Consider the following 17,406-nt stretch of genomic DNA (forward strand, 5'->3'; position numbering starts at 1 on the left):
AGTACTTCTAGGAGAGAACCAGGGAAGGCTTGCTGGAGGAGGGGCCTTGGTGCTGACATAGTAGGAGGATCAGGAGCTCTGGGTCAGACATGCCTACACTCCTGTCCTATTCCCATAGGGAAAAGGTCCTGGGGAATCTCATTTTTCTCATCTGTAAAATGGGGATGATGACACCACCAGATGTGACAGAATGATGGGAGTCAAAGGGCCAGCCATGGCTTTAACAGGCATCTCTTAAATGTCCCTCTGTTCTCCACAGGCCTTGTTCCTCTGGTGGCCTTCAATGTGGATGTGGCCCGGACCTGGGTGACTCCTGAGGGAGGCGTACCCTATGTGCTCAACGCCCTTCTGCACCAAGACTCCAGCACCAACCGGACCTGGTGAGCAGGGCCCAGCAGATGGGAGGCATAATTGAGGGGGCCTCTGGGGAGCCTGAAAAAGCTGCCGAGGAGGCCTTGGCATCCCTCCCCCAGTTTGGGGACAACCTCCCTTCGCCTACAGAGGGTGTGCAGGAGAGAGGCTGTGAGCACCAGGCCAATCCTTGCCCTCTTCACTGCCGGGGGTGGGAGAATGACCTCAAAACTAGTTTAAAATAAAATTTCTTAAGGCTCTTTTATCTCTTACAGAAGTAACACATGCTCAGTATATAAACTTTGGACAGTGACAAAAATATCAAAGAAAAAATGGAAAATATGAGGCAGCAGGGAACGTGGTTCAGGGGCAGGCTGTGAATCTCAGCCATGGGTCAGTGACAACTTTTCTCTGTATTTGTAGCAAGGTGCTCAACCCATAGCCTCAGTTTCTTATCTTTACGGGGGTAGAGATTTCTCTACCTTACAGGGTTGTTGCAAAGACTATTTGCATTAATGCACAGAAAGGGTTTAGCACAGTTTCTGGCCGAAATCAAGCTCACTAAACATTGCTTTATGTTTTTTAAAATCTCATCTATACCCACCCAGTAGATAAGCCGCCAATTTTAAACATGACAAAATTCTACTGGTGAGGATGTGGGGACGTGTGGGACTGTAAATTGATATAACCAACCTGGAGAATAGTTTTACCATATCTGGTAATGTTGAAGATGCCTTTGACCCGGCCATTCCACTCACAGACACCAACCTTAAAGATACGAATGGGCACATGTAAAGGTATTTATCGTAGCATTTCTTGGAGTAGTGAAAGACTGGAAATGTTCCTCATTAGGAAAATGGAAGAAATAAGTTATGAATCATATACAATGCAATATTAGACGTAGCTCAAATGAATGAAATGAGCATAGTGGTTGAATCAATCCTGAAACATAAGATAAAAAAAGGCAAGTTGTGGGATTATATATACCGTGGTCATTTAGTCAGCAAATATTCGTATGGAGCACCTACTATGTGCCAGGCCCTCAAGAGGCCCTGAAGGCTCACAGCAGTGAGCAAAGTAGACAAAAATTCTTTGGCTCAGGGAAGATAGACAATAAGCAAGCAAGCAAAATACGTGTCGTATCGGATGGTGATAGTGGTGAGATGGTAATGTAGAAGCATGTCTTTAGTTTTTTCCCTTATTGTCACCACAATGACCTTTAGAGCTGCTTTGTTTGGAAGCCAGGATCCAGTCAAGGTTCCCGTGTCACATACTGTTGTGTCTCTTTATTCTCTTTTAATCTAGGGCAATTTTTCCTTTCCTTTTTGTTCATGATGGTTATATGGCTTTCTCTGTGCTTGCTCTGTGACCCAGCCATGCTCATGCCCTGCCTCAGGCGAGTCCCTTCCCCCTCCCCTCTGCTTTGCTTCTAGTCATTGGTCAAGGGTTTCCTTCTTGCACAGCACACATGAACCTTGAGCCTCGCATCTAGATGGGCTTGGGGCAGAGCCAGATGAGGTGCTCAAGGTTTCTGGCTGAGCAGAGCTCCCCATCTTCCTGAGCTGAGCAGAGCAGAAGCTCTGTTTGGTGGAGCGTGGGTGGGCAGTAGCAACTCTTGAGGTAGCCTTATAGCCCTGGGACTTGGGCCATGAGCCTGCCAGCCTAGCAGGCTTGGACCCCTTGCTGGGCTGTAGTTTCCTCATTGTACAGCGAAGAGGCTGGTGACCATGTAAATGGTGAAGGCAGGGACACTCTGTTCGTTCATTCATTCATTCATTCATTCATTCATTCATTCATTCAGCAAGTATTTATGGAGCATCTACTCAATGACAGGCCAAGTGTGAGGATAAGATAGTGAAACAGGCATAGTCCCTGCTCTCATGGAGCTCCCTGGCTCCTGGAGGAGACAGACAAGGCAGGCAGTGACAAGGGGGGTGATGGCTGCTCTGGTGGAGATGTCCAGGACGCTTTGGAGACACAGAGGCAGGCGTACCCTTCAGCCACAGGGTGTGCATCAACACTGGGACCGAGGGGATGAGTAGGAATTAGTGTGAGAAGGCAGGGGAGGGGGATATCCCAACTGACAGCAGTGTGGCCGGAAGCCTGGAAATTAGCCTGAGCAAAGTCAAGGAACAGAAAATGGCAGGTGGTTGAAGCTGAGTGTAATGGGCATTAGGTTGGGAGAAGTGGGTAGTGCCTTGTTACCTGGGCGTCAAGGGTTTGAGGAGCCAGAAAGCTTTGAAGCAGGGAGGGGAGGTGAGAAGGTTGTTAGCAAGTTTTTGGCTGCAGGAAGATGAATTAAAGGTTGCTGTTTGTTGTCTTTTGTTTTGGTAAAATTTTATGGACATTTGCCACACAGAAAAATGCACCCATCATAAGCCTGTAGCCCAGTGAATGTTGGCAAAGTGAACCACCTATGTAAGTAGCACCCAGATGAAGAAGCAGAACATTACCAGCCTCACCTAAGCCCTCTCTAGACTGGTGCTCCCTTCCAGGCACATCCCCTGCCAAGAGCTAACCAGTGCTCTGACCTCCATCTCCCTGGATTAGTTTTGCCTGTTCTTGAACTTATAAACGAGGTGTGCCGTATGTGGTCTCTTATGTCAGGCTCCTCTCCCTCAATATACAGTCTGTGAATTTTGAATGTGGTATTGCCTGAGACAGTGATACTTATTCTCATTGGTAGAGTTTTCCATCATGTGAACGGTGCTGATGATGAGCGTTTGGCCAGTTTCCTTGGACAACTTTTGCTGCTGTGCACTTTCTTTCAAGAGGCAGGTGTACTTCCTTTTATCAGGCATTATACGCACTGGGCCAACATTCAGTTTTGCGAACTTGCAGTGCACGAGCGTTCTGGTTGCTCCATATGTTCGTGAAGGTCAGGAGTCAGTCCCAGTTATCTGTGACCATCTTTTGCCCATTCCCCTCCCACCAGTACCTCAGCAGGGCCCTGCCTCTTAGAAGCCAAGCTGAGAGGACATGGTGGATGAGAGGAGCTTGAAGCTCCTGGAGCAGAAGGCTCTGAGTCCACCCCGGGGTTGCAGGAAGAGCCCAGTTGGGTTCATGAAAACCTCCCTGAATACCTGCTGAAGAGAGGGCTCATGGGAGGATGTGGTGGGAGGCACTTCTTGGTTCCTGTCACAAATGGTGAAGCCTAAGACCACGGGCTTGTGCAGGGCAGGAAATGCACTGCTGGCTGCCCCAGGGCCACAGAAAGCAGCCAGAAAGCCCTGTGAGAGGGTGGCATGTACCTCTCACTCCCTTGTCCTGTTTCTCCTTAAAATATAACAGCCAGGGCTCATCGCATCATGGGTTTGGTTGCTGTAGGGTGAGATGAGTGGAACATAAAGAAGGCCTTCCACACCTGAAAATAATATAACATTGTATGTTAATTGTACCTCAATAAAAATGCAAATAAAACCATAAAAAGCAAACTAAAAAAAAAAAAAAAAACCATGATAAAACTTGGAAAAAAAAAAAAAAAGAAGGCCTTCCCCTGCGAGGTATGGGAATAGACTCTGAACAGGTTGGAGGCGGGTCAAGGCAGGAAATGGACTGCTTCCAGCCCAGCATATAATAGGGTCCCTGAGGCTGTGAGCTGATGATAGTTTGATTATTGTTTAGTTAGTCAATCATTCAGTCAACAAACCTGGAGATCAAGAGACTACCCACCATGGGGGGGGGGGGGGGCGGGGATTAAATGGGAGACAACAGAGGCAGCTCATACTGGGCCCCAGGCCACAGCACTTCATGACTGTGACATGAATGGCAACCTTGCACAGCCCGGACAGCTGCATATGGTAGTCTCTTGGGAACTCACAGTCTAGGCGAGTATGGAAGTGGGTTCCAGTAGTCAAGGCTACCTGGAGGGCTTGGAGGGGGTCAAGTTGCTCCTTTTGGGAAGACTTCCTGAGGAGCTGGTGTTTAGAATGATTTTGGCAGGAAAAGGAGGTGGGAAGGAATTATAGGCAAAGGAAATAGCTTGGGTAACAGCATGAAGGAGGAAGGAGAGCTGAAGCTATTCCAGGCCTGGACTTACCCCACCAAAACATGATCTGGGGTGGAGACTAGTTCTGAGCCCATCTTTGTTGGAGACAAGGGATGAGGTGTTGGATGGAGGGCTGTGGCTCAGGCTGGGGAAGGGTCTGGAGCAGAGACAGGGTTGCTGAGCAGGTGACCTATTTTGGGAGCTCAGCTGCAGAGCCCACAGAGCTCATTTACACCTGCCCTCCGCTCTTCAGCCCTGGCCCACATTAGCCCCCTTACCTGCTGCCTGGGCTGTCATTCAGTCTTCATTTAACCATATTTACCGAGCCCTAGCTCTGTGCCAGGCATTCTTCCATGCCCTGGAAATACCATGGTGAACAAGGTAGACATGATCCTTGAGGAACTTACAGTCTAGTGGGGGAGACAGATAACAAGCACACAAGCAAGGAAAGAGGATATTATCAGACATGATGACAAGTTCTGAAAAGGAAATAAAACAGGGTGACATGAAACAGTAGCTATGTTGTGAGGTGGGGCTGGCTGGAGACAGCATTTATCAGGAAGTGACAGTTAAGCAGAGCCAGGGGATGAAAGTGACTCAGCCTTGGGGAGTGAAAGGCAGGGTTTCCAGGCAAAGGACACAGCAAGGCAGAGGGCTTGAGGAAGGAAAGAACTGGGGCTGTGAAGGAACAGAAACCATCTGGAGCTGGAGCTTGGAGAGCAAAGGAGACGGGAGGGGAGGTCTCAGAGCAGGGAGGGGTCAGACTGCAAGGCCCTGTGGGCTGTATCCAGGAGTATGGACTCTTTCTAAGCACATGGGAGGCTACTGAAGCAGGGGAGTGACAGGGTGTAAACTACAAGGGTAAGTTTCAAAAACAAATGCTACCAGTCAGGAGGCTATTACCATAGACCAGGCAAGATGGTGGTGGCCAGGATGGTGATGGGAAATGGAGAGAAGAGATGCTCCATAGATAATAGTTTGGAGGAAGGATCCCCACAGGGTTTACTGATGGACTTGATGCAGGGATGAGTGAAAAGATGAAGCAAAGATGCCCTCAGGATTCAGGCTTTAGAATGTAGTGGTTGGTTTTACCATCTATTAATAGCCTTGGGGAAGATGGAGAAACACAGGCTTGGGAGGACAAGACCCCAAGCTCAGTTTGAACATTCTAAAGTTTGAGATGCCTGTTAGACAGTGGGGGGTTGGTTATTGTGTTTGTTTCTTGTTGCTGCTGTAACAACTACAAAATTTATGGCTTAAAACAACACAAATATATTGTCTCACAGTTCTGGAGGTCAGAAATCCAAAATGGGTCTTAATGGGCTAAAATCAAGGTGTTAGCAGGGCTGTGTTTCTTCTGGTGGCTCAAGGGGAGAATCTGTTTCCTCACCGTTTTCAGTTTCTGGAGGCTACCTGCATTCTTTGGCTTTTGGCCTCTTCCTCCATCTTGAAAATCAGCAGTGTTGCATCTTCAGATCTTTCTCTGACTCTGACCCTCTTGCCTCCATCTTATAAGGACCCTTGTGATTACATGGGGTCTACCTGGATAATCCAGGATTATTTCCTTCATCTCAAGATCCTTAACATAATTAAGTCTACAACATCCCTTTACCCATAAAAAGCACAGTCACAGGTTCTGGGGATTAGGACATGGACATCTGTGGCGGGGGCATTATTCTATTTCTTACAGCTATGCTGGTCTGACTTCTGGTGGAGGGATTCTTTGGCCACAGAAGTTCAGCATTTATAGGTATATTGAAGCCATGGGATTGGAGGGGATCACTAGGGAGAATGTGCTGGCAAGGAAAACAAGGACCAAACCCCAAGGTTCCAACAACATTTAGAAGTTAGACAGTGAAGAAGCCAACAAGAGTCTCAGAAGGAGTATTGAGAGAGTTAGGGGAAAATCAAGAAGAAAGTGTTTCAAGGAGGAGATGGTCACATGTCCAGGGCTGCTGAGAGGTTGAAGAAGATGAGGACAGAAAGGTGTCCATTGGATTTGGCAAGGTGGAGACCACTGATGACCTTGACAAGAGCTTGTGGAATCAGCTTGGGGTGGGTTAAACGAGGGTTGGGGGCACAGGTATAGGCTTTATTATTATTATTATTATTATTATTATTAATCCATGGAGGTAAGTAAATGATCTATTTTATAATTACAATAGAGTGATGGGAAGCAAGGAAGTGGAGATGGTACCTCATTCCTGCCACCCGATTCACCATAGCTACATCTTGACCTTTTTGAAAGTACAGACTAATCCCCTTTATCAAGTCCTCCATGACTCCCTTACTGCCCTCAGCACAAAGATCTTGGACGTAGTTCACTGTTACCAAGCCCAGCCTCAGGGCCACTTCCTCAGTACCCCCTACTCAAAAGCCCTGTTTTGAGGTAAACCAGTTATCCCTGGGCAGCGTGGATAGGGAGATTGCTTAGGCTAACACTGGACTCTGCTGTCTCTCTGGGCTTGGGGTAAGGGGTAAAGTTTGCCATTGGAACTATTTCTGGAGGCTGCTTTAATGAGGCTGAGGTACTCACCCCTCAAACCTCCATTTCTTTCTTTTCTAAAAAAATTCAAGTTAGTTAACATACAGTGTAGTCTTGGCTTCAGGAGTGGAACCCAGTGATTCATCTTTTACATATGACACCCAGTGCTCATCCCCAAAAATGCCCTCCTTAATGCCCATCACCCATTTAACCCATACCCCCACCCACCTCCCCTCCAGCAGCCCTCAGTTCTCTGTATTTAAGAGTCTCTTATGGTGGAGTGTGTGGGTGGCTCAGTTGGTTAAGCGTCCCACTTTGGCTCATAGTTCATGGGTTTGAACCCCACATCGGGCTCTGTGCTCACAGCACAGAGCCTGGAGCCTGCTTCAAGTTCTGTGTCTCCCTCTCTCTCTGCCCCTCCCCTGCTCATGCATGCATGTGCTCTCGCTCTCTCTCAAAAATAAAGATTAAAAAAAATATTTTTAAGAAGAGTCTCTTATGGTCTGCCTCCCTCTCTGTTTTTTTTCTTATTTTTCCTTCCCTTCCCTTATGTTCATCTATTGAGTTTCTCAAATTCCAAATATGAGTGAAATCATATATCTGTCTTTCTCTGACTGACTTATTTCACTAGCATAATACCTTCTAGTTCCATTCACGTTGTTGCAAATGGCAAGATTTCATTCTTTTTGATCACTGAGAAGTATTCTGTTATATATATATACATATATATACACATATATATATACACACTACGTCTTCTTACTCCAGTCATCAGTCAGTGGCCATTTGGGCTCTTTCCACAACTTGATTATGGTTGATAGTGCTGCTATAAACATTGGGGTGCATGTGCCCCTTCAAATCAGCATTTTTGTATCCTTTGGATAAATACCTAGTAGTGCAATTGCTGGGTCGTGGGGTAGCTCTATTTTTAACTTTTTGAGGAACCTCTGTACTGTTTTCCACAGTGGCTGCACCAGTTTGCATTCCCACCAAAGTGTAAAAGGGTTCCCCTTTCTCAGCATCCTCACCAATATCTGTTGTTTCCCGAGTTGTTCATTTTAGCCATTCTGACAGGTGTGAAGCGAGATCTCATTGTGGTTTTGATTTGTATTTCCCTGATGATGAGTGATGTTGAGCATCTTTTCGTGTGTCTGTGAGCCATGTAGATGTCTTCTTTGGAAAAGTGTCTATTGATGTCTCTTGCCCATTTCTTCACTGGATTATTTATTTTTTGGGTGTTGAGTTTGGTAAGTTCCTTATAGATTTTGGATACTAACCCTTTAATCTGATATGTAATTTGCAAATATCTTCTCTCATTCTATTGGTTGCCTTTTATTTCATTGATTGTCACCTTTGCTGTGCAGAAGCTTTTTATCTTGATGATGTCCCAATAGTTCACTTTTGCTTTTATTTCTCTTGCCTCCAGATATATGCAGTAGGAAGTCACTGCAGCTGAGATCAAAGAGGTTTTTGCTTGTTTTCTCTTGTAGGATTTTGATGGTTTCCTGTCTCACATTTAGGTCTTTTATTCATTTTGATTTATTGTTGTGTATGGTGAAAATGGTCCAGGTTCATTCTTCTGCATGTCACTGTCCAGTTTTCCCAGCACCATTTGCTGAAGAGACTGCTTTTTTTCATTGGATACTCTTTCTTGCTTTGTCAAAGATTAGTTAGCCATATATTTGTGGGTCAATCTCTGGGTCTTCTATTCTGTTCCATTGATCTATGTATCTGTTTTTGTGCCAGTACCATACTGTCTTGATGATTATAGCTTTGTAATGTAGCTAAAAAGTCCAGACTTGTGATGCTTCCAGCTTTGGTTTTCTTTTTCAACATTACGTGGCTATTCTGGGTCTTTTCTCATTCCACACAAATTTTGGGATTGTTTGTTCTAGCTCTGTGAAGAATGTTGGTATTATTTTGATAGGGATTGCATTGAATGTGTGGACTTCCTTGGGTAATATTGACATTTTAACAATATTTGTTCTTCCAATCCATGAGCACAGAATGCTTTTCCATTTCTTTGTGTTTACTTTCTTTTATAAGTATTCGGTAGTTTTCAATGTATAGATCTTTTACCTCTTTGGTTAGGCTTATTCTTAGGTATCTTATGGTTTTTGGTGCAATTGTAAATGAGATCAGTTCCTTGATATCTCTTTCTGCTACTTCATTATTGGTGTAAAGAAATGCAACTAATTTCTGTATATCGTTTTTATATCCTGCGACATTGCTGAATTCATGTATCAGCTCTAGCAGTTTTTTGGTGGTCTTTCAGATTTCCCATGTAGAGTATCATGTCATCTGTGAAGGGTGAGAATTTGACTTATTCCTTGCCAATTTGGATGCCTTTTATTTCTTTTTGTTGTCTGATTGCTGAGGCTAGGACTTCCAATGCTATATTGAACAACAGTAGTGAGAGTGGACATCCCTGTCATGTTCCTGACCTTAGGGGGAAAGCTCTCAGTTTTTTCCCATCAAGAATGATGTTATCTGTAGGCCTTTCATATATGGTTTTTATGATATTAAGGTATGTTCTTTCTGTCTCCACTTTCTTGAGGGTTTTTATCAAGAAAAGATGCTGTATTTTGTTATATCCTTTTTTTGCATCTATTGAAAGGATCATATGGTTCTTATCCTTTCTTTTATTAATGTGGTGTATCACATTGATCGATTTGTAAATATTGAATCAGCCCTGCAGCCCAGGAATAAATCCAACTTGATCATGGTGAATAATTCTTTTGATGTACCATTGAATTTGCTTTGCTAGTACACTGCTGAGAATTTTTTGCATCCAGGTTCATCAGGGATATTGGCCTGTAATTCTCCTTTTTAGTGGGGTCTTTGACTGGTTTGGGAATCAAGGCAATGCTGGCTTCATAGAATGAGTTTGGAATCAAACCTCCATTTCTGACTGACCCATTGCATAGCAGTGCCAGGATGCTCTTCTCAAGAAATACCATCACTGAGGCCAGGTGGGTCAGTTCCCCTGGTAGCCACTAGGAAGCCAGCAGTGCCCCTGACAGAACCAGCTGTTCTGTTGATGGCTTCCTAGCATCTACCGACCCCCTCCCCAAAAAGCAGAGAGTCTTTATTTACCATCAATACCACTCCCATTTCTGTCAGGGTAGGTCAGCAGGCAGAGAGCAGATGCATTTAACTATTTCTCCCCTGGAGCTATGTAAATGTAAATGCTGAGCAAATGCTTTTCACATAGTGCAAAGTCTGCCATTTTGGGCTGGGACCCAAGTCTGGACCTCTTCCATTAGTTTTCCAGATAGGGAGCCTGTGAGTCTGGAGTGGGGCCTGGAGTGGGGCCTGGAGTGGGAAGACTGTGCCTGGGCAGGCAGAAAGGAGGAGGAAGTCATTGGCCAGCTCAGCTTTGCTGTCTGCCTTCCTACTCAGGCTCCTGGTCACCAGTCCTCAAACCAACGGGACAGCAGGCCTCCTACATCGTTGTTCCCTCATCCAGGATGAGATTCTTTGCCAACCAGTAGGTAAGTCAACCACCACTCCAGGGAATGTTCCCTGGACCTCCTTTTGAGGAATCCCACTTATCTGGCCGAAACCATTTGAACCCAGATGCACTTAGTCCAGTCCCTCGACCCTAGATTCCACCACCACCCACAGTAGGCCTTCTATCCCAAAGCCCAATCCCATCCCAACCCAGCCCAAATCCCCAGCCCACCTTTCCATATCTTGTCCTAACAAAAATGATATCTAGAATGTATCGAGTGCTACCTAAATGATACCTAAAATGTAGCAGAGTGCCTGGCACTCTGCTAAGTGCTTTGTTCACTTTTAATTCTCAAATTCACTCCCGTTTTATAGAAAAGGAAGCTACAGTTCAGAGCAGTCCTTTAATTGCCAATACGACTAAGGGCATGCATCTAGTGTTGGCAGCACTACAGCTGGCAAACCCGACTCTATCTGATTCCAGAACCCAACATGTCCCAATTCATCACACCTCCATTTCATCTAACTTTACCCCTCCCGACCTGTGGCCATCCTAGCATCTAGCATGGGGATTGGCACTCAATAAATGCTGTTTGAATGAATGAATGAACAAGTGAATGGACCTAATTCACACATTAACCAACTCTACTCATTCCATCCAGTTCAACTCAAGGCCCACATTTGCTGATGAACCCTCAGCTGTGTATGGTAGGGTTCTTGTCTCTGTGAAAGGCATGGTGTTGATCAGCCTCAGTCTCTGCTTCAGAAGGGGATGCAGGCTGGCAGCATAAGCGGGTGATTCTATGGCTCAAAAATGAGTCTCCTGAGGCCCACCTTGTGGAGGGAGAGGAATGAGCTACACTTTCACCCTGGGGTCTTGGGGCATTAAGAGTCCCCAGAAATAGAACGTGGAGAGTGGAGAGTTCATCGGTCCATGTAGCCAGTTCTTTAGCATCTTTCACCCGTCCCCAGTGCTGCACACAACCACCGGCTAGTTCTTCTCTGCCCTCCTGCCCTTCCAAACTGGGATCCCCTGTAAGTAAAGTACCAGGTCTCAGTTATGTCTAGATCCCTATCACCATCTGCCGTGAGGCTAGGCACAGAGCAGACATCACAGGGCATTTGTTGAATGAGTCAGTGAATAAGCCCAGGGAATAGGCCCTTTGCCTTGAACATGTCCAGGCCTGTGCTTGAAGGCCCCCCAACCAGCTTCTAGAGGCTGCTCTGAGTGGCCGATTGTTCTTTATGGGGCCCTGACCATCATGTGACCTCTGATGTTGGCTGTAGGGTTGCCTCCCAGCATCCTTCCCTCCTTACCTAGGCTTAACTGTTTCAGAGCATGCCCCCATCCCAAAGGGAAGGCACCCGGGAGTGACAGTTGTCCGGAACCACCACAGTGTTTTGGTGAGTATGCATGAGGCGGGATGATGGAGGGCTTCAGGGAAGGTGGAGCTTACCCTGTAGTTGACCGGTGTTGATAACACTCTGACTGGCATATTCTCAGGGCTGAGCCCAGCTGCCTCCCTGGTACCAACCGCAGGGCTAACCATGGCTCTGACCTGGGTACTCCATGACCCAGCACACTGACCTAAGTGCTTAACTTCAGCTTTGGCCCCAGCACTGACTCCTAACCCTGATGAGGGGTGAGCAAACTATTCCTGCATCTTCTACTTGGTTGTGGCACTTGATTCTGTAATGGAGGTGATGGATTCTGTAATGGGGGTGATGATGTGGCTGTGATTAGGGGGCCTGTGCTGGAGATGACCTAGGCTTTCCCCTTCTTCTCTCCCCCTCTCTCCTAGATCTGTATTCAAGTGATGTCCCGGAAGCCCCATAGCCTCAGCCCAGAACTCACAGGCACCTGCAGCCTATTAGCCAACAACTTCCAACCCCAGGCTCAGGTCTACTTCTCTGACCTTGGTAAGGGTTGGACACTGACTGACCTTAGATAGCTCTAAAGAGATCTCCTTGGGTCTCCAGGAAGAGGCGTGGCAGATGTTAGAGGGACACAGAAGCCCAGAGAGGGCAAGGCGAGCCTAAGCCCCTGTGAAGGAAAAAGGAAATCAAAGCAGAGACAAGTGTGGGCCTGCCTGGAGGTGAACAAGGAGGCTATCTGACTCTGAGTTCTTCCGTATGTGTTTTTAAAGAAAATCTCCTTGATCCCAATGTACATGTGGATGCCAGAGACTGCTACAGGAATAAGAATGGCAGCCTAGAGAAGACAGCCAGGTGGCGCCGGGCTCTGAAGACACAAGAGGGGCAGGAGGATGAAGCAGCTGGTGAGAAGAGGCAGATCTGGGTTGTTCCCAGAGGCTGTCAGAGCTGACCCCTAGGCTGGTGACCTCCAGGGGTGAGGTGTGCCGAGGGCCAGAAGATGGGAAGCAGTGGCTGGATTCTATAGGCCTAGTTAGTCTCAGCTCTGCCCCCCCCCTCCATATTACAGATGGAGAAACTGAGGCCCGAGGAGCAGGAGCTATGGGAGTGACTCACTCAGCAGGTCAGAGCCTGAGTAGGCCATGGCTATCTATGCCTCCGAGACAAAGGCTTCACTCTTGGGGACTTTACCAGCTTCCTCCCTGAACTGAGCCCTCAGGGCTTGAATGGGGTGGGTGCCCTGCAGGGCAGCACATGCTGCCCTCACTCCTGTGTCAAATTCCGTGTCCGCTCCTAACCTGCTCCCTGTTTTGGCCAGGCACTGAGATTGCCATCATCCTAGATGGCTCAGGAAGCATTGATCCCCCGGACTTCCAGAAAGCCAAAGACTTCATCTCCAACATGATGAAGAACTTCTATGCCAAGTGCTTTGAGGTGGGCTTCCCTAAGAGCTAGACTCACACAGTCTATTAGTTCTCTATTGCCATGAACAAACTACCTCAAAACAACAACCATTTATTTGCTCACAGTTCTGTGGGTCAGCTATTTGGGCTGGATTCAGCTGGGTGGTCCTTCTGCTGGCCTTGCCTGGAGTTACTCCTGCAGCTGCAGACATCCTGTTGTTTGACTGGATGGCCTAAGATGGCCTTACCTGTCTGGGCCTTGTGCCTCCAGCAGGCCAGCTTAACGTTTTCACGGCTGCAGTGTTCCAAGAGGGCAAGAACCAGCGCATGCATGTACTTTTCAAGTTTCTGACTGTATCGCATTTGCTCATGTTCCATTGACCAAAGCTAGTCACATGACCAACCCCATAGTCAATATGTGGGAGGGGGACTACACAAAGACATGGTTTCAGGGGCAAGTCTATGATTCACTGTGATCCAGTACTATTATACCTTCCTCCACCTCTCCTTGCTTAGAGATTTCCCTCTGCCTTAACATCTCCTCCTGCCTGGAGGCAAGGAGAAATGAGTGGATTCTTCCACTGCTTCCAGGAGGAACCGTGTAGGGGGCAGGGGCGGCTTGGGGCATGGCGACTCTGCCAACCTCCTCCCCACCTCGGCTCCTCCTCTATAGTGCAACTTTGCCCTTGTGCAATATGGGGAAGTGATACAGACTGAGTTTGATCTTCGGGACAGCCAGGATGCACTGGCCTCCCTCGCCAGAGTCCAGAATATCACTCAAGTGAAGAATGTCACCAAGACTGCTTCTGCCATACAGCATGTCCTGTAAGTATGAGGGCAGTGGGAATTACCTGAGCACCTACTGGGTGCCAGCTCACGGCCCTGCCCAGAGGTTCTGAGGCATCATGCCTGGAGAGATGGCTGGATGGAGCTGTGAAGAGGAGAGGATCAGGTTCTAGCTCTTCTTTGGCTGAGGGAAATGTGTGAGGTCTTTCAACCCAGTCTTTGTTAATGGCTGACATCCCAAGACATCCTCCAAAAAGTCTTCCAAAGACTCCTGCTGTGAGCATCAGTAGAGCACGGTACTTACAGGGATGGGCTTCGTGGCCAGGCTGCGTGGGTTCAATCTCTACTTTGTACTCACCTTGGGTAAGTTGCCTAACCTGTCGGTGCTTCAGTTGCCTCACGTTTAAAATGAGAATAATAATAATGCTTGTCAGGGGCACCTGGGTGGCTCAGTCAGTTAAGCATCTGACTCTTGATTTCAGCTCAGGTCATGATCTCACAGTTTGTAAGCTCCAGCCCCACGTCAGGCTCTGCGCTGACAGGTGGAGGCTGCTTGGGATTTTCTCTCCCTCTGCATGCTCCCTTTGTCTCTCAAAATAAATAAATAAACTTAAAAAAATAATATTATTTGTTCTATAGGATTTTGTGAGGATTAAATGGGTTAAAATATGCACAGCACTTAAAACAGTGCTTGGCACATAAGTACTATGTAAATATTAGCCACTCTTTATTAATATCATTGTCACTCCTACACATACACACAGAATAGACTCTGCTATCCAGCACCTTTCTGTGGGAGGAGGTGAGGGGCTAGGTATGTCTCAGCCTCCCCTCCACCTGGCCCTGCTGTGTGCCACAGGCGCATCACCACCCCTCTTCCGGCTTTTGTTCCCCCATTTTGGAGGGCTCCTTAATCCTCTCCAATTCTGAAACAGGTCAGTGAGTAAAATCTCCCCGGAGCTCAGTATCCCTCTGGCAAAGTTCTCCTCTTTATTTACTCTCCCCTACTTAGAGACAACATCTTCACGCCAAGCCACGGCTCCAGAAAAAATGCACCCAAGGTCATAGTGGTAATCACTGATGGGGACATATTTGGGGATCCACTCAACCTCACGACTGTCATCAGTTCCCCAAAGATGCAAGGTGTTGAGCGCTTTGCCATCAGGGTAAGAGCTGGGAGTTGGGTCAGGGGGCACCTTCTGACCCTGTTCAGCCTGGGGTGGGGAGGAGCCAGGGTTCCCGATAGGGGCTTGCTCTATTCACAGACTCTCACCAACTTCTCCCAGTCCCTATGTCCTGTACTTCCCCCATCCCATATCGGGTCCTCACACAGAGGGCTTGTTTCCCAACTGTGGTCACAGCTCACTCACCCAGCAGTGATGGGGAGAGCAGTGGACACTCAGGGATCCCAAAAGAAGAACATCAGGGAAGGTTCCTGGAGGAGATGGGGCTAAGCTAAGTGTTGGAGGACAAGCAGGAGTAGCTGGCCTAGGGTGCAGGGAAGGTAGAAGGGCTCTGCAGGCAAAGGGCACAGCATGTGCAGAGGTGAGAATGAACCTGGTGTGAGAAGGAAGGGGTATGTGTGGGAGAACAGGGAGCAGGGAAAGGAGGCAGGTGGTGAAGGGCCCTGAAGGCCAGCAGAGAGACTCAGCCCTCTCCTAGCCTAGAGAGCTCCCTGGGCTTGGGAACCAGCCAGCCCTCACAGTGCTGACCCACTGACCCAGGGCTTCTGTGCAGGTGGGAAATGAGAGTTCTAAGACCCTCAAGGAACTGAAGCTGATTGCCTCAGACCCATTTGAGAGACATGCATTCACAGTGACCAATTATTCAGCCCTGGATGGACTGCTGAGCAAATTGCAGCAGAATATCATTCACACGGAAGGTGAGGGCTCCAGCGTGGTCCACTTAGCCTCTGGCAGGAGGCCAAGCCCTGTGTGTCAGCCCCACCCCTGTCCTACCTCCATATGGTTCTCTGGGCAACTCCTATCACCTCTCTGAGCCTCAGCTGTTCCATCTCTAAAAAGGTAACAATATCCCCAGCCCTCATCGCTTCCCCAGAATTACCTGAACCTCTGATGAGAAGCTTAAGTGCTGGAGAAAGAATGACTGGGACATGGATCCCACTCTCAGGAGCTCACAGATGAGGAAACTGAGGCCCAGAAAGAGGAAGTAAGCTGCCCAAGCTTACTCTGCGGGTAGATACTAAAGCAGGATCAGGTCTCCACTCTCAGCCTGGTATATGTCCCATTATTCCGAACATCGTTCCCTCTGGGTATGAGGTCAAACTGGGCCCTTCCCTGACTTAGTTTCTCCCTTCACCTCAGCCCACAGCAGCATCTCACTGGGCTTCTTGGCTTCTAGGCACTGTTGGAGAGGCCCTCCACTACCAACTGGCACAGATCGGGTTCAGTGCCCAGATCCTGGATGAGGTATGTGGTGAACTCAGCACCAGGCAGGATCACCATAGAGGAAGGGCCTCAGTGACACCCAGGGACTCAGGGACCCCTGGCTCACAGTGCAGGGCTCTGTCCTCCTGTAATGAGGCCTCTGAAGGAGCCCGTTTAGGATAAAAGAAAACTCTTGTACTTGCTTGCCCTAATCTGGACCTTTGAGGTAGACAAAAGAATGGCCATATTTATTACAGGGGTCAGTTTTGTTCTGTGTGCTCAAAGATTGAGCAGTTCCCTCTTAATATATGCTACTAACACAAGCTTTGGCTCGGGTCACTTGCCTACCAAGCTGAGTACTCCTCACCGGAGGCACTATTCCTCCCAGATGGGGAAAGATGCAGGCATGGTGAGGACATCAGCCCTGCACAGAGGTGGAATTGTGGTTAGCAAATCACTCAACACAGGTAGGCCTTGGGTGTCAGGCACAGGCTGAGCAACCTGTACAGAAGGAGATGAGCTCTGTCTTGCTCAACCATACTTTGTTTTAATGCTCAACGTCTATGGCCCGGGTCAGATTTCCACCCTGGAAATCTGGAGAGACACTCACTGGAGAGACAGTTGCCCCGCTAGGGTCATGGGTACAAGGTAGGAACTGGGTATTTGCCATTTCACCTTCCTTCTGCGTTTCCAGCCAGGTGGTCAGGGATCATTGAACATCCCCCGCCCCCAACCCAAGGTTTGTGACATTGGTTGGTAGGCCCATGGCTGCTGTGGCTGGCCCCAGCCCCTCCCTCTCAGATGACCTCCAACCCTCATCCCCTGTAGGGGCAGGTGCTGCTCGGTGCCGTCGGGGCCTTTAACTGGTCAGGGGGAGCACTGCTCTACAACTTGCACAGCCGCCGGGGTCGCTTCCTGAACCAGACGGCAGCAGATACCAAGACTGCGCAGTACAGCTATCTAGGTGAGGCGGGGCCTGGAGACTACCTGAGTGAGGGTGGGGCCTACACAGGGACACTGAGTCTGCGCATTAGCCTGAACTAGGCTTCCCAGTTAGGGCAGGCTCTGGTCAGTCACATGGACTGAGGGATGGGCCTTGGTTAGGGACGCTCGAGGCTGAGAATTAGGGCCTTTTGGATGAGGACAAGGCCTCCTTGGTACTGAAGCTCAGGGTGGCCC

General features: G+C 48.1%; 1 protein-coding gene across 2 annotated transcripts in view; it reads left to right on the top strand.

Moving 5' to 3' along the window:
* ITGAE (integrin subunit alpha E) overlaps nt 1–17,406 on the top strand; it is a 72,995-nt gene that overhangs the window by 24,881 nt on the left and 30,708 nt on the right. For both annotated transcript variants that reach the window (XM_053211887.1, XM_015085640.3), the window contains exons 2-12: nt 260–380; nt 10,227–10,318; nt 11,614–11,681; nt 12,080–12,197; nt 12,425–12,556; nt 12,970–13,085; nt 13,728–13,879; nt 14,853–15,006; nt 15,578–15,722; nt 16,202–16,269; nt 17,056–17,191. In XM_053211887.1, the coding sequence (XP_053067862.1) occupies nt 260–380; nt 10,227–10,318; nt 11,614–11,681; nt 12,080–12,197; nt 12,425–12,556; nt 12,970–13,085; nt 13,728–13,879; nt 14,853–15,006; nt 15,578–15,722; nt 16,202–16,269; nt 17,056–17,191 (1,302 nt within the window). The remainder of the gene's footprint in view (nt 1–259; nt 381–10,226; nt 10,319–11,613; nt 11,682–12,079; nt 12,198–12,424; nt 12,557–12,969; nt 13,086–13,727; nt 13,880–14,852; nt 15,007–15,577; nt 15,723–16,201; nt 16,270–17,055; nt 17,192–17,406) is intronic.

Source organism: Acinonyx jubatus, chromosome E1 (assembly GCF_027475565.1).
Source record: "Acinonyx jubatus isolate Ajub_Pintada_27869175 chromosome E1, VMU_Ajub_asm_v1.0, whole genome shotgun sequence".
Lineage (NCBI taxonomy): Eukaryota > Metazoa > Chordata > Mammalia > Carnivora > Felidae > Acinonyx > Acinonyx jubatus.